The sequence below is a fragment of the Cucurbita pepo genome, chromosome 12 (assembly GCF_057944985.1).
Source record: "Cucurbita pepo subsp. pepo isolate OVF chromosome 12, ASM5794498v1, whole genome shotgun sequence".
NCBI lineage: Eukaryota > Viridiplantae > Streptophyta > Magnoliopsida > Cucurbitales > Cucurbitaceae > Cucurbita > Cucurbita pepo.
The window spans coordinates 2,818,090-2,839,808 of record NC_141809.1 but is presented as its reverse complement, the minus strand read 5'-3'; the positions used below and the strand labels follow the sequence as shown (position 1 = coordinate 2,839,808).

The window sequence follows — 21,719 nt, the reverse complement described above, 5'->3', positions numbered from 1 at the left end:
TAATCCCGAGCAACTGATTTTATTAATGTGTTATTGGATGAAATCTTATCCTTTGTAAATCGAACCACATTAATAACCACAAAAATTAAACGTTAAAATTTTTGTAAGAAGTGAATTATAATCCTACAAAAATTAATTATACCCACTTTCGAGGGGAAAGTTTTCAATTTATACTAAACTTTAAATTTTTTGTCCATACCTTTAAAAAAATCTCCAACGAGCAGTGTTATTTTTGGGTTATAAGATATAATTGAAACATACTTTAAAATTCATAACCAAGTCTAGGTCGATAAAAAGGAAGAGAGAAACAATGAAGAGTATACCTTAAAATTCATAACCGAGTCTAAGTCCATAAAGAGGAAGAGAGAAACAATGAAGAGAATGGCCATTCAAACATACCCTAAAATTCATAACCCGAGTCCAAGTCAAGAAAGAGGGAGAGAGAAGCAATGAACAGAATGGCCATTGAACCATACTCTAAAATTCATAACCGAGTCCAAGTCAAGAGAGGTAGAGAGAACAGAATAGTCATCGAAACATACTCTAAAATTCATAACTGAGTCCAAGTCGTGAGTCCAAGTCGAGAGAGAGGGAGAGAAACAATGAACAAAATGGTCATAGAAACATATCCTAAAATTCATAACCGAGTCTAAGTCGATAAAACTCTTCCGAACATAAACCATACAAATTTACCCACTTCCAAAGAGTATTAGATTTACATTTAGAAGTGAAATGGCATACAAAAACAACATAATATAATACATGTGAGTGAACAACATACAATGGCAGCAGTCAGTCAAGAACAATGTAGAACAATAATTTTTTAACACAACAAAAAAGATGTTAAAAATGAAATGAATTTAAGATTAAACTCTACTTTTTTCACTAACCTTCCAATTTCCATCACAAAATAGCTTCTGTACCCATTGTTGTGGTTGAATTTTCCATCTCTGGTGGAGGCTTTACATACTTTCCTATAACCTTTTGGTGTCTCCTATGTCTCATTCTGTCTAGCTTAGCTTTACTCTTTTGCTTTCTGTTCTCTTTCTGTCGATATCGTAAATTCTTCTCTCTCTCGTACATGCCTTCCCAAAACACTTCGCCTGTCGATGGCCACAACCACCGTCTCGTGGGGTGGTCGGTATCTGCTTCCTCTCCTAACTCCTCGTCCATGTTCTTTAGCATGCCGTATGAAAACCATTTGATCCACATTTTGCCTCTCCGTGTGTCGAACTTGTGTTGCTCTTGCATTGCGCCGGTTTCGGGGTTCATGTACACCATACGCCTTGCACTGTGATATGCCCAAACGTTTACGAGGAGCTCGAGTAGCCGGGAGTAACAGTGCTTGTCCTGTAAATAAAAGTACAGTTCAACTCTAGCAATTACAATGAAATGCTCATAGTTCCATGTTGACATCTAAAAGGACGAGGGGCGTTACTTTGGACAAACTCAAATAACACCGTCCACTTGTCCGGTGTTCGTCGTACATTTGCGCATCTAAGGCATCAACGAACATTCTGCAGACAAAAGAAATGAATGAACTAAAGCCATGGTGCAGTGAAGATAGGAGAATGATCTCTTACAAACCTTGAAAACATGACAAATTCGAGAAAAGATCCGGTTGGTAGAACCCAGCTCTGCATAGAGGACCATGTATAGCCATCTGCAGGCATGGGCGGTAAAAACTCGAGATCACTTTTTATACCATACATCGTCTTCAATGACTCGGAGAACGCGAACCTATAAACAAAAAGGGCATAGGCAACGAATTGATATCAGAAGATTGTATAAAGAGAGTTCAGATGTTTCAGTACAAAAACTTGAGCATGAATTTTCAGGTCTTACTTGCAATTTCCAGCATTTATGGAATCACAAAATGACCAAAAATCAAGCTGTAGCGGGTTTCTTGGATCCGAGTCCATCCGCACCCAAAAGTAGAGTGCATCTCCATATCGTCGCGTCTCAATTGCATCTAATAATGCAGTTTCAGCGATTTTTGACAGCGATGCCTGTTCAACCACACCATCGGTTAGACAAAAGCGCGTTGCTTTTCTTTGTCAAAATATTGTTCTACCATCCAGAAAGATGTCGAGGATTGTTGGGAGAGAGTACCACATATGATAATTAAAAGGATGATCGTGGGTTTATAAGTAAGAAATAGATAAAAGGCCTTTTGGGAAAACGAAAAGCTCAAAGTGGACAATATCATACCATTGTGGAGATCCGTAATTCCTAACATGGTATCAGAGCCGTCATGGCTTAACTAAGTCATGTCAAGAAAATCCTTAAATATCGAACAAAGAAGTTGTGAGCCTCGAAGATGTAGTCAAAAGTGACTCAAGTGTCGAACAAAAGGTGTACTTTGTTCGAAGGCTCCAGAGAAGGAGTCGAGCCTAGATTAAGGGGAGGCTGTTCGAGGGCTCCATAGGCCTCGAGGGAGGCTCTATAATGTACTTTGTTCGAGGGGAGGATTGTTGGGAGGGAGTCCCACGTTGGCTAATTTAGGGAATGATCATGGGGTTATAAGTAAGGAATACATCTCCATTGGTATGAGGCCTTTTGGGAAAACCCAAAGCAAAGCTGTGAAAGCTTATGCTCAAAGTGGACAATATCATACCATTGTGGAGATCCATGGTTCTTAACAGGGTCGTGGTTCCTAACAAAAGATTGCAAGGAACGAGGAAGGAGGATTTGCCTTGCCCCACGCTCACACAGAAACAAACAATGGAAGGTATCTGCTGATTAGTTTTGTAATATCTTATAGAACAGTCTGAACATTCACTTCTTTTGTGTAAATAATCTATCTAAAGCTCATGCAACACCAGCTATGTTCCTTAGTTTCAGTAGAAGAAAACTATAAATGTAAAAGTGAGTTCAAGAAATAAAACTTCAGAAAAAACATGGACAGAGCGATGTCACATACATTCCTAGCAGTGGCTCTCCAAGATTGAAAACCGATCCAAGCATTCTTGTGTATGCGGTCGACCCGGTTAGCAATTGCAAAGAAGGCTCCATATTCACCGAGTACATTTCGGTAGTAAGGGTTATTGAGAAGTGGAAGCCGTGACGGTGCATCAACATCATCAGTTCCAGGTCGCCTGCCTTTACTCGACTGCAAGAATAACATTTAACATCTACATTAAGATGGTAACTCACTTTTTCTTTGTTTCATTTTTTGAATAAGAAATTACTTTTAATTGGTTGATGAAAAGATATTTTAAAACACGTCTGCTAGGGAGAGGTTTCCAGAACCTTATAATGAATACTTCATTCCCCTCTCCAACCGATGTGGGATCTCACAATCCACCCCCTTGGAGGCACAGCGTTCTTGCTGGCACACCACCCAGTGTCTAGCTCTGATACCATTTGTAACAGCCCAAGCCTACTGCTAGCAGATATTGTCCTCTTTGGGCTTTCCCTTCTGGGCTTCCCCTTAAGGTTTTAAAATGCGTATGCTAGGGAGAGGTTTCCACACCCTTATAAGAAATACTTCGTTCCCCTCTCCAACTGATGTGGGATCTCAAATCCATCTTTTAGGGGCCCAGCGTCCTTGCTGGCACACTGCCCGGTGTCTGGCTCTGATAGCATTTGTAACAGCTCAAGCCTACCGCTAGCAGATATTGTTCTCTTTGGACTTTCCCTTCTAGGTTTCCCCTCATGGTTTTAAACACGTCTACTAGGAAGAGGCTTTCACACCCTTATAAGGAATGTTTTGTTCCCCTCTCCAACCGACGTGGGATCTCACCAGCAGAATTGACATTATTAATTAGTTTAAAAAAAAAAAAACCATTATAATGATTGCATAATGCAGAAAAGCACATGGTTGTCATAGGATGATATTTAAAGAAAAAGTCTTTCAACCTCAAGTTTGCACACGGAAAACAAAACAATAACAAAAAATTTGCGCAACCTACCAGCCCGATTCCACGATAAAGAGAATATCGGTGCAGGAAAGGCCAAACTCCTTCCCCAAAGTAAGGTTCATAGATGCATAATGGTTGTCCAGTCCTTTCAAGCTCCCCTTCATCCCTCTCATGCAAATCATTCTTAGACCTATCAGCCCTCTTAGCACTTCGATACACCTCCTCCCACGTGCTATGAGGTTGTTCGGTTCTATCTTTTATCTGTCAAATTCAAGTATCAATGAATATTGAAGAAATACAAAATCAATATAAATCATAGAAAACCAAAGATGAACAGCTTATAATCTCACCTCTTCTTCCTCTCTTCTTCTTTTGATATTAGACATCACTGTTTGTTTTTCCTCCTCCCATATATCATATACAAATGACTCATTAAAAGCAATAGGATTACCAGGCTTCCCCTTTTTAGTTTGGTTCCAATGCTTTTCAAATTCATCTAAAATTGTGCAACTTTTTTTGTTTCTGTGCAGGATGGCCAAATTTGATACCCCTTCAAATAACTGCCACTGCCATTTTTCTTTCGGTTTGGAAGGGATTTCGGCGACTTCCTTAGCTGGTGCAGCTTCTGATGGAAGCTTAAGAACAGCATCAAGTAGTGAGGCATATCCGACAACAGTTTCTGAAACCATCAAGTTTTTCACGGTGCCTCGTCCAGTTGAAGCAATGCTACGAGCAAGTGGCGATACTCTCCCTTTCGAGATCACTTCCAAAATAATTTGGGAAAGTACATTGAAATTTCCCGTGGGAAACAAATAGCCGTTTACCCTGTCATCAACCTAGTTGTTATTGCCAATGCAGTCAGTAGTTTGCCCAGGATTTGTACGTACGTATGTATATATGTATGAATGTACGTACGTACGTACGTACGTATGTGCGTATGTAAGTACAAAGAAGAGACCACACAGAAAAGACTTCAATCAACTCAAAGACTGCCAAAAGGGAAAACAAGGAACTCTGGAAATACCCCCTAAGCAATTGTAATTTGAGAGCTCGTTTCCAGTCTCATTTGGCTTCGTTTTTTTTGGGGAATATCTGATCGTCCCTTTCCGTTGCATATTCGTTCTTACTTACGAATTCTTTCTTATTTGTGAAAGGAATTAAACAATGTCTGAAAACAAATGTATGACGTGTTCAAACTGTTGAGAATATGAATAAGCATCATCCTGTCTACGACACGCTACCGAAAAGTAGAAAGATAAGAAATGAGAAACGTACGTGTTTCCTAATATTGGCAAGATCCGGGGCAATGATTGGTTTCCCCATGCTCATGGCTTTTACCAAAACCTGTGGAAAAGATTGCTCTTCCAAAAAAGAACCATATATAACAAGGTCAGCCATACTTAGAGCATTGTCTGAATCTGCATTGACAGGAACATGCTTCACAACACTCCTTGGATACTCCAGTCTCTGAGCAATCGCCTGCGGAAAATCGGATGACTCAATAAAAGCTAGCAATTCATTAACGAAAAAAGTAAACCAAAGCAGACACGCACCTCGACAGCCATCGTGTAGTTGCTATTTGAATTCCCGCTTAGAACAAATATCTTGAGATGAGAATTGGAATGCTCATCCAAAGAAAAATTGTGAAGTAGTGGCAACATGGCCTGCAACATCATTGTATGTTCTAGCCACATGCCCCTATACAAAAATTGGCTTCCAACAATGGCAATAACCAAGTCGTCATTTGCATAGCCCATTTTTGCACGCGGATTATCAGCATCGGAGGTGATATCAATTTCTGCTTCCAATGCTTCGGCAGGAAAGCTCGGAATCACGAAGAAATTCCCACTATCAAATGCAGAATAGATCATCTGTGGTAATTATACATATAACAAAACCAATTAATAAGAAGGGACAACTTCCTTACTTCACAGGTTACAATAAAGTTATAAACTTACAAAGGTTGCAGAAAACCTTAACAGAAATATCAACTAGCCATTACCGGCATGACGTAATTGGGAAAGACAACAACAGTTGAATGGTTGAATACTCTCTCCCAATCATTTAGAAGATCAAATAACCCATTTGAAGCGTAGTTTCGAGAGCGTAAGCCGAGGGTTTCTTCATGGATGGTCCAGATGAGTGGTAAGGATTTGAAAGGTTCCTGCAGGAAGCTGTAACAAGCAACAAAACTTATTGAATTTGGCAAATTTCCATAAGTTCGCTATTAGTACGAGATAAGATGGATCGGTTCGTGGAATAAGAACACAAAACTAACTGCAAAAAAGTTATTTGCATAACGTCTTACCAGGAAAAGACGTCTTTCACTCCAAGAGAGTGCATAAGTATGCCATCATAGCTGGAAATAACATCATAAACATAATTAGAAACAATACGTAACTTAGTTAATCGAATGCTGTAGAAATAAAGGTCATAGGGTCAAAACACTGTGACGAGTAGCGTTAACATACTTTAGCCAATCAACCATGACCTCGGCCTCATCACAGGTTTGAATTAGAGTAACTGGGACTCCCATGTGCCTCCAAGCATCATTCACTGGTCCACCCTGAAGAGAATAAACCTGTAAAGCAAAAACTTAAGATATCAAATTATATGCTGGTCTAGATAATCTCCTCGACAGATATCATGTAAAAATAAACACAGCAAGTTTAAGCTGCTGAACTTAGTTCTCGACTTCTACTTACACCGAAAGGTGTATCGAATATATAACATTGAAGAAAATGAACATGATTATTATGAGGAAAAGATGTAGTTTCAAATATATAACTATGAAGAGCGTAACGAGCATTCCAAGATATAGCAATGAAGGGAGTATCAAAGTAAAGATTGATGAACTAAATGGAAAGCCCCTTCCCAAAACTAAGTTTTTAGTTCTGAAAAGAAGAAAAATATTTCAGTCCACATCCTGCAACAAGGAGTAGCCAACAATTATACAGCGGTCGTCGTTCTATATCCTTTCCTTGAACATATTTGAAATAGGAAATTCCGGAATAGCATGTTGCATGCTTACTGTAACGGCTCAAGCCCACCGTTAGCAGACTTTCCCTTTCGGGCTTCCCCTCAAGATTTTTAAAACACGTCTGCTAGGGAGAGGTTTCCACACCCTTATAAAGAATGTTTCGTTCTCCTCCCCAACCGATGTGGGATCTCACAATCCACCCCCTTCAGGGCCCAGCGTCCTTGCTGGCACACCGCCTCGTGCCCACCCTCCTTTGGAACTCAGCTTCCTCGTTGGCACATCGTCCAATGTCTAGCTCTGATACCATTTGTAACGGCTCAAACCCACCGCTAGCAAATATTGTTCTCTTTGGGACTCAGCTTCCTCGTTGGCACATCGCCCAATGTCTAGCTCTGATACCATTTGTAACGGCTCAAACCCACCGCTAGCAAATATTGTTCTCTTTGGGACTCAGCTTCCTCGTTGGCACATCGCTCAATGTCTAGCTCTGATACCATTTGTAACGGCTCAAACCCACCGCTAGCAAATATTGTTCTCTTTGGGCTTTCCTTTTCAGGCTTTCCCTCAAAAATTTTAAAACGCGTCTACTAGGGAGAGGTTTCCACACCCTTATAAAGAATATTTTGTTCTCTTCCCCAACCAATGTGGAATCTCACAATCCACCCCCTTCAGGGCCCAGCGTCCTTACTGGCACACCGCCTCATGTCCACCCTCCTTCAGGGCTCAGCCTCCTCACTAGCACATCGCTCGGTGTCTAGCAATAATGCCATTTGTAACGACCCAAGCCCACCACTAGGAGATATTGTCCTCCTAGGACTTTCCCTTTCGAACTTCCCCTCAAGGTTTCTAAAACACATCTGCTAGTAAGAGGTTTCCACGCCCTTATAAAGAATGTTTCGTTCTTTCATTCTCCTCCTCAACCGATATAGGATCTCACACATACACCTTCCCTCAAACATCCCCACAAATCCCCCAAAAAATAAACTGCATAACAGAAGTTGAGAGTAAAAAAGGCTATATGTAAAAACTCTTGCATTCAGTGAATTACCTGAATTGCATATCCTATCTCTTGCAGAGCAGATGCAATGGTTACCATTAGAACTTGGTAAGAATCAACCAACAGATCTGAAAACACCTTCAAAGACAAAATGACAATAAAAGAAATTTCAATGTTCAACAACATCAGACATCACAGAGCTCAAAGATTTGAACCAATTCCTGAATATTTCTAAGATTGTGGTAGCAAACTTACCATAGCAAGCTGAGGTTTCCTATACCCAAAACGATTAATAGTTCTATTGAAAGATGAAAAACCCCCTTCTCTTGCCTCTTTCTTAAGCTTCTCCAAAAGCTTCGACGGCTCAAATCGAATATCCTCCCCAAATTCCAACATACCCAACTCCTTCAAGAACTCCAAATCCCCTAAACTTTTCTCCACATCTTTAAAGGCAATGTCAGACTTCTCCATGACTGATCCAGGCAAGAACATTTGAAAAAGAACCACGAAGAACAAGAACACACCCACAGTACAAATCCATTGCAAGTAATCAATCTTTTGGAAAAGCAAAAACCGAGAAAATCTCGATCTGGGTCTCGGTAGAAATGGGTACCTTTCGCCTCTGCTAATCGATGAAGAACGAAGAAGCGGGTCTCTCTTCAATGGATATCCATTCTCCAGAGAACCCATTTGCTTCAACTCAACATCCCAAGATCAATCGCATCAAACAACACCAATTTTCACAGCAAGAACTTGGGAATTTTGAGATTCAGAATCAAAAACAAAAAATGACCCACTAATCGCCGACAAGAGCTTAACTGGGGTGCGATAGATTTAGCAGAGTAGCGGAGGCAGTAAATTCAGAGCAAACAAAAACTAGAAGGATGGTTGTGAGCTGAGTAAAAATTGGTTAAGTTAGAGAGCGAGGTTTGAGAAAAGACGTTGACGTGGATATAGGCATCGTCGTGTAGCGTCAAAGTTCATCTCCAAATGGGTCTCAATTATCAAAGATTTTCAAAGATTTTAATGGCGATGGTGGGATTTGCCAAATAAAGGGGGCTTCCTATTGTATTTTTAATTGTGATCAAGTAAAACAAATGTGAATCATTTGAACTACGTTCTAAAATTGAAAGATTCTGTTTCAATACTCCATTTTTAGATCCTGTGCAACTTACACATCAACATTCCTCAAGTATGATATCATAATTCAACTCATGAAAGCATATTTTTGGATAAGAATTCATTTAAATTAATCCATATATTGGATTAAAGAAGGTGAACGGGATCACATAAATTTCTAGTCGAAATCGTAGTTCAACTTATCGTTAACTTGAGATTTGAATATAAATAACAATTATTTGTTCCTCGCAATTTATTTCTAAGGATCGATGTAGTCTAAATTATTCATACAAATTCAAATAGTTGCTACTTGCTTCTAAAAATGAACATTATCCTCACTCACATGCATCTTAGGAATAATCTAGATTTGGTACTTGATGGTCCTACATTCCCCTACATCCCCTGTGACATGGTCACATTACTAACTTCTTGCTTCTACGAGTAGAGATTATCCTCACAAACCAATACAAGTCATTCCAGCATGTTTTGTCCTCGTCACATGCATCCTAGAAAAATTTCTAGGAAGTCACTCAACATAGAATAGATCCAAACGAAGCACGCATGACTATGGAGTTTCTATGATTATAGTATTTCTTAGGCATTTTATCCCCGAGATTGCTCCCGATCTCATTTTATTTAAGTACGTCTCTTTTACTCAAGTGTCACTAAAAGACATTCAATTTATACATATATATTATTTCTCATCTATATTTGCATGAATGTTATATCATTTATATATATTTTTTGTGGTTGGATATATCTAATCATGACTACTGATATACAAAATGTTTATATATTTAATTTGATATATGATGTTGTGAAAAAAAAATCAAGAATGGCACTTTGTTTAATGTTCTTAAATACCAAAAATTACGGTCGTTAAAATAAATGCCCCAACCGAACCCACGAACACTGTGTAAGCATAGTATGTATATCATTGATTAACATGTAAAATCGACACACTTTATATACCAAACTCACATGTAACATGGGCTTCTTTTCACAATAAGTATCAAAGAAGCAACTTTTTAAACTCACACGTCTTTCACGTGGAAACAAAAAAAAAAATATTTTAATTATTTTTTTATGAGTGAAATAAACATAAATGGACTTATTTAAATGAGCAAAATTTTAGGTGGATTTGGTTGGAAGATGAGATTAAATCCAGCTGGAACCTGTGGCTTCAAACACTTCTTTTTATTGTAATTAATCAATGAAATTTCATTTTCCATTTTTGTTTTATGTAATTAAATATTTTTGAAAGCTAATAATAAACGCGTAAATAATTAAATATACAAATAGTACGCCGACGAGTACTTGACATATTCAAAGTAGCCAACTTGACCTTAATTCGAGTGTCAAGAAGCATATGTTATCGATCAAGCGTCACAAAACATATACCCTCGAACAAGAGGTCAAATGTTCGAATTATTCGATCGAAACTAAATGTTCAACGAATGACAATGATAATCTTATTACATGTTATAACAAATTATGAACGAAATATAGCTCCAACCGAAGGGTGATGAACAATAATAGAGCGCCTTCAGCTGCAGTTAGATGATTATCTTTTCCACCAATTGAATCACTATGAAAGCAAACAGCAAAAAGCAAAACTATACTCTCGAGCAAGAGATCAAACTGTTCGATGTTCAACGAATGACGATGATAGTAACAAATTGTGAACGAAATATAGCTCCAACCGAAGGTTGATGAACAATAATAGAGCGCCTTCCGCTGCAGTTAGACATGTGTTTCGGCTGACAGAACTGTGCTAGGAAGAAGGAAAATTGAACTAAATGTTGCTCAGGCTACACAGTTCTGAAAGAGTGTACCTTGTGATGCAGGAAGAACACTGATAACGCCTAATAATTTCTCATATTCGACCAAGAGGGGACTCAAGAGTATGATCATCCACATACCACAGGTTGAATTCCCTGAAGCGTTTGATCTTCTTCTCAAAGCCTGTGATGTAATTATTGTGTATTATAACATGCATTCCTTTGGTTTCCTGAACCCATGACTGGTTTTTGAAGTATAGTCCACCTGTTGGGAATGCTGGCTGTGGCAGCAGGTATAGATCCACCTGTATATCATCATTGTAGCCATTTTTAGGCAGTTTCTCTTTATAAGAAAATCTAATATACATATATAGTGTAACATTTGGAGAGGGGAACGATGTATTATTTATAAGAGTGTGGAAACCTCTCCCTAACAGATTCATTTTAAAAACTTTGAGGGGAAGCCCGTAAGGGAAAGCTCAAAGAAGACAATATCTGCTAGCGGTGGGCTTGGGCCGTTACAAATGGTATCAGAGCCAGACACCGAGTGTCAGCGAGGACGGAGGTGGATTGTGAGATTCCACATCGATCGAAGAGAGGAACGAGTGCCAGCGTAGATGCTGGGCCCGAAGGGGAGTGGAATTTGAGATCCCACATCGGTTGGAAAGAGGAATGAAGCATTATTTATAAGGTTGTGGAAACCTCTCCCTAGCAAATGCATTTTAAAAACCTTGAAGGGAAGTTCGAAAGGGAAAGTCCAAAGAAGATAATATTTGCTAGAGGTGGGCTTAGGCTGTTACATATAGTCTCTCGTTGACAACAAATTGAAGGATTATTCCCACATTTAAATCCAAGTGATAGAGCCTTGTATGAACAAACGACTGGTTCAATAAGTTCAAGCAGCTTGGTGAATCGTTAGCTCATAGGAAAATTTGATTCTGGTACTAGACTACTAAAAGGAAGAAACAATATGGTTGGATAACACTGTTGTTCATGCAGCAAACAACGAACTCTCCAAAAATTATCTAAAAGATTTTTTCTCATTGAATATTCTTGTCTTTTTTCTAACCACGTTAACCAAAAGGAAGCCTTTGCCCTCAGAAGTTGAAGTCACAAGAATTTCTTGGATTTTTTAAAGGACAACCTTTTACGAAAATGGGAAGCAAACTTGTCAATCTGTGAGGGAGGAGAAGCCAAGAATATGCAATAACAAGGACCAAATAAGACCAGCATAAGGGGATGAGAGGAATAAGTGGTTTTGAGTATCTAAATTCTGTTTCACTCACACATCATGGGTATTAATGCTGCCAAGAGCAGGCTCTCACAAGAAAATTTTAACATTTTTGGAGTACTAAAGAGAGTTTTCCGTGCCAAATGGAATAGGAGGAGGGATTATACACCTTACCTTCATGAACAATGATTACAAAAAGAGAGTGATATTAGACTTTAGCCTTTAATTTTTTATCTTTTAAGCAACCGAACTTTCATTAACAAGTGAAGGGATATACGAGGGCATTCAGAAAAACACAACCCACATGAAAAAATGACCTATAAAAAGGCTTTCCAATAAGAAAAAGAATAACACCTAACCGATAATTACAAAAGGACTTAGGTACCACTGCCTATAAGAAAGAATTAAACCTTATGTTATCCCAAAAAAACATCCCAAGACCGACTGACCCCTCTAAAGTTCTACAAATTCTTTGTCCTTTAGCCAAATTAATTTGTCCAGATCATCTTACAAAGAAAAGGAAGAGAGCCTCAAGGAGAAGACTAATTCTTGGATTTCCAAGGTTCAAAGTGTCTGATGATTATCTTTTTTTTTTTTTTTTTTTTTTGAGAGGAGAAACAAATTTCATTGAGAAATAAAATTGAGGGAGTTAATAGACCCCAACCAGAAAAAGGTGCATTACATGAAAGATCATCCATTAGAAACTAAAGAAGAAAGACTATAATTGTTAAAAGGGTGGTGTTAACATTTACACCAACAAAGAGCATTAAAGAGAAGTGATGTCTAATGACAAAAATTTGTATCTCTATGACTCTATCAGTTCTGACTGCAACTTTAGTCGTCTTTGAAAGTTTTTGAGATAGATTTCCAGGGCCAATTTGAAGAATGTGAAGATCTTAGTGGCAGTGACATGAAAGAGTTCAAAAACTTATATTCTGTAGACAAGTATTGTTACAAGGTGAAAGATTAAGACCAAAAAAGTATTGTTAAAAGGTGAAAGATTAAGACCAACAGGAATTGTAAATTAAAAAGCTTATTTAAAAACTACAAGGCAAACATATGGGACTTGGCTTTAGAAGACTCTGTTTGGAAGCTTAAATTCAGGAATGAGACTCAGCTTTCTAACTCACTCTCCAACTCTCATCCTTCGTATAGCCCCAACAAGATGGTAGGCCACTGGAATCGTTTCGTTTTTTCACCGTGCATTTCACTCTTTATGGACATTGTCAAAAATATTATCGTGGAGAAACCCCCGATATAAATTAATGTGGTATGGCTACTACCCTAAGAAAGTCGGGTTTTCTTCTTGTGGGAGATAAGTTATGAAAGCATAACCCATAACGATGCGATAAAAAATGGCTTCCTCCTACATGCTACTCCCTTCCTCTGGTTTTTTTTTTCTTTGCAAGAAAGATGCAAAGCTCCAAGGCCATATCCTTTGAACTGTTCTTTTGCTGGTATTTCTGAGTTTCATTCTCTTAGCTTACAATTGACAGGAGGCGTCCCCACTAGATATCAACAAGCTCTTTCTATGCTATGTTTTTGGGCCACCTTTTAGAAGGGAAAAAATAGTCTTTTGACTCCAATTCAGTAAAGCATTCTTTTGGCATCTTTGGCTTGTAAAGGCAATAGTATCTTCGATGATGGAGCAAAATCTTTCCTTCATACTCTATTGTAAGTATCATACTTTGTAACCTTTCGCTATGTTAATGAAAAGTTTTGTTACCCAGAAAAAAAATACAATCTTTTGATAAATTTCGTATACATTTTCCTTTCTTGTACCTGCATGGCATAATTTTTTGCTCCTTTCGATGTTCTTTTTTTCCTTTGTTTTTAAACTTAATCATTACCATATGGGATCCTAGCAACTCAATTAAGATGTGATAGTGAGAACTAGAAGACTAGAAAAACAAACCTCTCCAGCAGTTTTATTTAGTGCCCAGTTGAAAGCAGGTTGATCATTTGCTTTCTTTGCTTTGGACCATGGCTGAGCTTTAAGTTCCTCAATCCACCTCCTCATGACAAGTTTTGCTTTATCGGTGGGGCGTAGGAAAATCATGCAGCTGCATATGTAAGTGCGGCCCTTTTTCCCTGGAGGTGGCAAATCATGAGAGTGGTGCAGAGGCTTTACCTGTTACGAGGTGAGAACAAATTCAGAAAGGAGTGAGTTTGGTGTATGTTAATGAACAAGGATGCAAGCACTTCTCATCAAATGTTAAGACGTGAGTTTAGTGTCACCATGCTTTTCAAGTTCCCATAATATTAAGCAAGACATCTATAAGTACCACATGTTCCAGCCAAATTGATAGAATGATCAAAGAAATGAGCAAACATACAAATTTTTAACTAAGAAGCTAAAATTCTCCAACATTTTTCATTTAAATTTCCCAAACTTATATGAACATTTGCTTCTTACTCAAAGAATAAAAGATAATAAATTAGAGACTATATGCAAGGAAACTGTAAGCAATCCATTTCCACAACATTGCACCCGGAGAGGAGGGGGTGAGGGTTGGAAGTTATTGTACATACTGCAGCCATGTCATCTGTGAAGTACACATCATGATTCCCTTGCAGATAAGGAAATGGATCAGCCAGCCATACCATATCAACATCATTGTACATAACATTATAACCAAGCTCCAAAATGTGCAGTAGGTGTTGTGGTCTTCGAGATGTGAAGTTGAAGAATCCCTGAAATGTGAAGGCAAGCGTTTTCATTTCATGTAGGCAGTGAATTTGGCTAAGGATAATCATATATGCCTGAGGCCTGAGCATGAGAAGGGAAAAGTTAAATTAGAAGGAGAAAGGAAAAGGGGGGTTATGGCAAGCAAACTGAGTGAACATGCTCAATGGCCTAAGAACACGTCAATAAAAAATTTCTTGAGTTCTATAAAATGCTTCATACAGAAGAGAGCAAAGAGAGAGATCATGCTGATGACTTGAGAGTCAAATTAGTAAATGTGGGAAGGAGAAATACGATCGAGGCTTCTGTACTTCAAGTAGTAAATATCAGTACGAGAGCGACGTCAATTAATGTCAATTGTAATTGAAGGCATAATATGAATGTCCTTGAGTAGCTCTAACGATAATTGTATTGCTAAGACCGGATATGAAAATTATGCAACAAGATTAAGTTTAGAAAACACATCCAAGTATGAAAATGTTTATAACTAGTGCTGCATTAACAAAACGCCTTCGCACGGGCAATGTTAAATGGGATGAGTTAATTAACAGAGAAGCAACAAACAACAACAATATGTTTATATAAGCAATCAAATTTATCATTTCAAACAGAAAGGATAAATCTAAACCGATAACAAAGAAATTTAACAGTCAACTAACCACACCTGAGAACCAAATTTATGAGCTGTTTGAGCATCAGGAACTGGTGGGACAAGCACGGCATGCCCTGGCCACCGTTCATTCACCTTATAGAGTGTTGCATAGTCCTCAGCAATAACAAGAACTTTCTCATGGTGCTTCTGCCGAGTAACACTAATCAACCAATTATTGAGAAAGGGTAAGTAAGGTTGGCTCACAGCGCAAACAATCACTGTCCCATTCCGCGCAACGAACGATGCAGCGTCAGCCAACGAGTAATCTCGCCATTTCGTGTTTGAGATCTTTGAGCTTGAGAAAATAGTCTCCTGTATATTCATCCATGGGAAGAAGACTCCAAGAATCACAACAAGAGAAAGCAGAGCAAGCAGGTTCATAGGGCTGAATATGGAAAACGACCTCTCAGAACTCGAGGAAGAACGAGGAGAAAGAGGGTACGGATTTTCAAGTGAGCTGTAAGTGGATCTTTGGTGCAACATGGACGACATTTTCGTGCATGAAAAATCACATAACGAGGAAGATGAGAACTACCCACGAATCATTCGTTCAAGAAACAAATTGCAAAATCAGAACTCCCAATGCCAGATTCCAGGTGAAGAAACCAATTAAAAAGCCTATCTAAACGACTACGACGAGATGCCACACTTTCAGTGCCTATAATCAGATCAACACCATTGGCAATGGCACACAAATCAGCTGAATTTTACAATAGGAGAATGCAACGGATGCATTCCAATTCAACAATGTGATCTGAAATTGGTTGAGCATGATTCAGAATATGAATTCATAGACAAAAATTAACGAAAAGAAAATGAACGATAAATCATTATTTCTGAGAGAATTACCTTCTCGCCAGAAATCGAGGCTCTGCGGATTGTTGAAGACTGGAAGGGAGTATGATCATGAAGAACAAGGAGTGAAAGTGAGGATCTGAGAAGGAGAGCAACGGGAGCAGGCGGTGGCGGGTTATTTTCTGATTTATTTATTAATTTAAGTATTTTTAAAATTTATTTATTTATTATTTTTCACATTTATTAATATTTCTATAAAATTGACATTTTAAACTTTATTTTTACCCATCAAAATTTAACGTGACATCTTAGTAATATTTTTTTACCCATTAATTTAGTGATATGATGTGCATAAATATTTTTATACATTTAATAACTTTAATTTTTCAAGAGACTTACATTCATAATCATAGCCTTTCCACCATACATTATAAGATATTTCTTTTTCATGGTGTTTCTTATAAAAATGTCCATGATAATCTTTGCATTCAACGCACGTGTGAACGAACACACTTCTCTTGATAGCCACTGTGCAAATCCCTAGTAATCCTCCTCCTTACTCGATCATCCACGTTTTCCACAATGGTGACTCCTTTCAGCCACCTACGATCAAGAGCAACAGTAGACACGATAATAGTGAAAACCCAGGTCAATTGACGGTTCAAATTCATTTTCTTTGAACATCAAACGATAACAAAAGTAAAAAAAAAAAAAAAAAAACTAGAAAAATCATCTTACCTCTAGCTTATCCTCAATACTGATGTTATGACAAGTAATTGCATTCGATTGTTACAAATATTGAGAACTTGTATATTTTTTTACGACAATAACCTTGGATGATGAAAGTCCCACATCGGCTAGTTTAGGGAATGATCATGAGTTTATAAGTGAGGAATACTATCTTCATTGGTATAAGACCTCTTAGGGAAGCCAAAGCAAAGTCATGAGACTTTATGCTCAAAGTGAACAACAGTCTGGAGAGTCGTGTTCGTCTATAAATATTAATAAATCCAAAAAATAAATTTAATAAAAGTCATTCGAACAAAATGTTCTATAAGTTAATTATTATTATTATTATTCTTTTCGAGAGAAGGAATAGTACGAACTTTGGAAGTTGTCTTTTCAAACATCCAAAAGAGTGTTCAAATCATGTATTGTAACGATAATAATATTCTTTTAGGATTCCTAAACCATATAATAACCTCGAATAAGAATTACTATAATATTCTTGAAGATAGAGAAGGATATCGACCACATAAGAAACTTTCTCCCGTTGAAATTAAGACCATGCATAAAAAATATAAAAAAAAATAAAAAAAAATTAATGACTTTTTCAAGAAAATATAATTTTAATATAGATAAGAGAGTTGTACAAGTATTAGGCATGAGTTGAGTTAGGTAATTTTCGGATCGGTTAAGTTGGTGACTCGAGCAACTCGCATGAAGTTCAATTAATGAACTGACCTAAATTTTTTATTTCTAAAAAATTTAACCCGACCCAAATTGAACCCAACTTTTATGATTTGGGTTGGGTAGTTTGATCAAGTTCAGTCATATGAACACTTTTATAAACTTGTTTTTTTTCTTTTAAAAAAATGGAGATGCAGGGTTACCCCTGTACCTCTCACATGCAAAACGAGCGCTCTACTATTTAAGCTACATCCCAATATTGATAATAGGATGAAGAGTACCAATCCCTACAATCTATATATCTATATATATATATATGAGAAGTGTTCGTTGAATTAGGTTAAAATTTTCAACCCATAAAATGGTAATTAATATATTGAACTCAAATTAACTCAACCATTTGTTTGAAATAAATTGATTCAAATTGTTCGAGTCATTTATTTAAAATTTTTTTTAATAAAAATAAAATATTAGTTAATAAAATATCTCTTTATTTATTTTCAAATATTTAATTAAAATTTAACCATCAATTTCAATATATATTTTCTAAAACTAATCTATCAAATAATTACAAATTATTTTAGACTGGTTAGGAAATAAATCATTCAAAAATAATTATAAAATTAATTAAAAATAAATTATAGATTAAATTAATAATAAATTTAGATTAGATTATTCAGGTCATCGAATTTTTCGAACATTTCTAATTTGCTTTGTATCCCTCAATTCCGAATCATTTAAGTTCAAATATACTATTTTTTCAACTCGTAGTAGCACGTGAATATAATAAATTAATTTATTAATTTAAATTTAACAAAGAAATTGAAAATAAAGGGCAATAATTTTGAATTTTTCATCATAGGTCCAGCTGTATATTTGAAGAGGAGGCAAAGGCACTCCATTCATTATTTTATTGTTAGGTCCCTTTACTTCTGTTTATTACCCTGTTGGCCCCATTTCAAAAGCCACGTGAGTCCCACCACCTCCAAAGAATAAATTTGGAGATTAAGGTAAGCTATATTTATTCTCTTTTCACGATTCCGAAATTTTACCGACTACAAAAGCTATATAGGGTTAGACCGAAAAGGACAAAGAAAAGTCGGGTTTCTGTCTCGTAGTCAATTGATGAAAATTAAGATTAAGACGTATGAATGAAGAAAAAAAAAAAAAGACAGTCAAAGAAACACGAGTCAATGGAAGCTACAAAGAACAATTTATTGATAAATTTCTTACGTTTCTTTATCACGTAATCTTTTTATTTGTTGTTTTTTTTACGGTTTCCTCTCACAAATATATTCATTTTGTGAAGCTTTCCCTCTCAACTAATCTTGACCCATCTCCCATTTGACTTTTATCGAACATATTTCTCTCAAATCTCGCGCTTCCACGATCTCTCTTAAAGACGTATTCTTTTGTAAAATCTTCTATTTCGACTCATTTAGTCGTTCTACAATCAGTGAGGTTGTTGACTTTTTTCTAGTGTTGCATGATTGTTCTTACAATGTTGGCTTCTCCGACCATTTCAATTAATAATTAATGAAAAATTATTCCCTCTTTATCTTCATTAGAAACTAATAAATAGAATAGTTGTTCCAATCAATTTTTTTTTAATTAATAGGTTAAAATAAAATTTCATAATTAAAATATAATTATTCTAAAGTAAAAATATGATTGATTAAGATCGAAGATGTGTATTCTCTTTGATATTCACAAACTCTAAATAGGATACAAGCTAGTAACTAATACGTGTAAATAAGAAAATATAAACTAATTAAATACTGAGAATAAAATAAAATATTAAATTTAAACGTTAATTTTTTTTTAAAATATCGGATAAATTAAAAATATTATAATCTTTTTAAAAAAAATTTAAAAATACATTTGTCCAAGAATATTAATTTAGTAATATATATATATATATATAGAAATAGATAGAGAAAGGAAAGTAAAATAAATAAATAAACTTAATATTATTTTTTTAAATAAAAATAAATAAATAAAGGAATTTAAAAACAATGGGAAAGACAAAAAAATAACAGCTGGAAATGACAGGCACCTCCGTCAAAAATATCTCTCAAAATATTAATTTTTTAAATTTTAAAAACAAAATATCTACCCAAAAATTAAAAATAAATAAATAAATAATCGCGTGTCGTTCTATTCTCTGTCCTCGCATCTCAGCCGTCCATTCTTTTAATGACTTTACCTTGACGTGGTCGTCTCCTCACCGGTCACCGCGCCTGCCAGTCCACGTTACGGAGAACCCACCGACTCTCTTATTATCATTTATTTTATTTTTTTAATTACGCTTAAAAATTAAAAGTCTAAATTACATATTTAATACAATAAATTAAACGTGTTAATTATTTCAAATAAGAAAATTATAATGCTATAATATACCTACTTATATAAGGTACATTTAATTTAAATCTAATATTTAAAGCCTATTTTACTTTATTAGTTGAATAATATGACAGGCAATAAATCAAAATAGTACTGTAATAACCCGAAAATAATAAATAAATAAATTAAATAAAAATAAAAATAAATTAATTAATTTAAAAAAAAAAAAAAAAAAAAGAAAGAAAAGAAAAGAAAAGAAAAAGACAGCAGCAGCTTGAAGCTGCTGCCATGGAGAACGGAAGAATGGACAGGTGGATTGAAGGGAAAAGAAAGAAAAGAGAGGAAGATGGAGGTGTGGGATGAAGAAGGGTGGTTTTATTTTGTGTTAGTGTTATGGATGGTGGTGGTGGTTGGCGTTGGCAAGGCCGACGAGGAAGCACCAAATATTATCGAAGAAACAGAGGAAGAGGGAAACAGAAAACAGAGAATGTTATAATCCGTGTTTTCCGGCAAAACCTTAAGGTACTTTGGCGTTTGTTGTGACAACGTGCAAACCTGAGGATGGGGAGACGATTGTGAAGGCTTTTCAGCCATTGAAGCTCTGAACTAAGCTGATTTAAGCGGTTGTCGCAAAGGTAACGAAAAACCCATATCACCGAACCTTTAAATCTCGATATCTTGGTTCATATTGTATAATGAGTTATGAAATAGGGCTTGTTAGAATCGTAATAAGGAGATCTATAAATTTGTAGAAGGAATCAGGATGAAATTCGAATCGTAGAAGGAGGATATGGCTTCGGGATATAGTAGGTATTAACAGAAAAGACGGGAAAATTTCAGAAAACGCAAGGAAGAAGAAGGAGCGCGTGCACTTCACGCAGGCGCGTGAGGGGCCGCGACTGGGTGTGCGACTGGGCGTGCTCCTGGCGCGTGGGACAGACACACCGAGGATGTGAGGGCGCGTGAAGCATCATTTTGGGTTCCCGGTTTGTCCCGTTCGATTTGTTTTGACCTGTTCTACCTAGATTGACCTATACTTACCTTGAAAATGGTGAAATATAGGTCTAATCGGAAGGAATTGTGTTGAAATACCCTATTAAATGTACAATCAAGAGAGAAAGGGATTCGAAACCAGGTAAGTAGCGTATCGACCTTTGAACTAGTTCTTAACTTGTTTTACAACATGTGAGTATGTTGTTTACCTGATTAAGAGCTTAATATGTTATGATGAGCTTTGATGATATTGAGTGTTTATTGTATATTGTGACTGCTTGCCTGTGATGTAAGCATGATATAAATGATTGTCAGAATGTTCTATGTGTTGAACATGATACATGTATGAAAACATGCAGTAACTGTGAGTATGTTATGCATGTTAATAGAAAGGTTATGACTCTAAGATATGCTTATTGGTTGTTGAGCTATGGCTTATTTATATGAGTGTGATAGTCTACTAATTCCCGCGGAGTTCCTGGCCAACGCGCTGTGTGCTAAGTCAGGGAGCATGAGTACTCCTGACCGTTGGTATATGAGATAAACAGGCCGCCAGAGCAATTAGTAGACGGGCCGTATTTGACCGAGAGCGAGTCTTACATACGAGTCCGAAAATTCTAGATAAGCATATCGAGAGAGAGCCAGTAACCTAGCTGGAGGTAGCTGAGATACCTCATTAATGAATAGATGACCCTAGTAAGAGAAGCTAGGAGTCAATGTCGAATAAAACTTAAAAACATTTGCTATGCTAAGCTGGAGGTAGCTGAGATACCTCATTAATGAACAGATGACCCTAGTAAGAGAAACTAGGAGTCAATGACGAATAAAATTTAAAAACACCTGGAAAGATTAGTTATGAATTCATGAAA

The 21,719-nt window shown here is 36.7% G+C and overlaps 2 protein-coding genes and 1 long non-coding RNA gene across 3 annotated transcripts; 1 reads left to right on the top strand and 2 right to left on the bottom strand.

The window, feature by feature from the left end:
* Positions 1-618: 618 nt before the first annotated feature.
* LOC111807364 (uncharacterized) lies at positions 619-8,814 on the bottom strand. Its single transcript, XM_023693061.2, has 14 exons — positions 8,096-8,814; positions 7,892-7,978; positions 6,335-6,444; positions 6,172-6,222; positions 5,866-6,037; positions 5,417-5,734; positions 5,139-5,342; positions 4,214-4,699; positions 3,915-4,124; positions 2,924-3,112; positions 1,846-2,009; positions 1,588-1,740; positions 1,439-1,517; positions 619-1,350 (listed from the first exon to the last, which is right to left on the bottom strand). Exons 1-14 carry the CDS (start codon positions 8,528-8,530, stop codon positions 904-906), a joined length of 3,105 nt encoding a protein of 1,034 aa, XP_023548829.2. The 5' UTR covers positions 8,531-8,814; the 3' UTR covers positions 619-903.
* Positions 8,815-10,232: 1,418 nt separating this feature from the next.
* LOC111807804 (UDP-D-xylose:L-fucose alpha-1,3-D-xylosyltransferase MGP4) lies at positions 10,233-16,286 on the bottom strand. Its single transcript, XM_023693674.2, has 5 exons — positions 16,159-16,286; positions 15,322-16,063; positions 14,504-14,665; positions 13,887-14,102; positions 10,233-11,045 (listed from the first exon to the last, which is right to left on the bottom strand). Exons 2-5 carry the CDS (start codon positions 15,799-15,801, stop codon positions 10,836-10,838), a joined length of 1,068 nt encoding a protein of 355 aa, XP_023549442.2. The 5' UTR covers positions 15,802-16,063; positions 16,159-16,286; the 3' UTR covers positions 10,233-10,835.
* A 3,739-nt stretch (positions 16,287-20,025) lies between these two features.
* On the top strand, positions 20,026-21,232 carry LOC147789826 (uncharacterized). Its single transcript, XR_015423212.1, has 2 exons — positions 20,026-20,492; positions 20,610-21,232. It is a non-coding gene; the product is annotated as an uncharacterized LOC147789826 (long non-coding RNA).
* Positions 21,233-21,719: the final 487 nt, after the last annotated feature.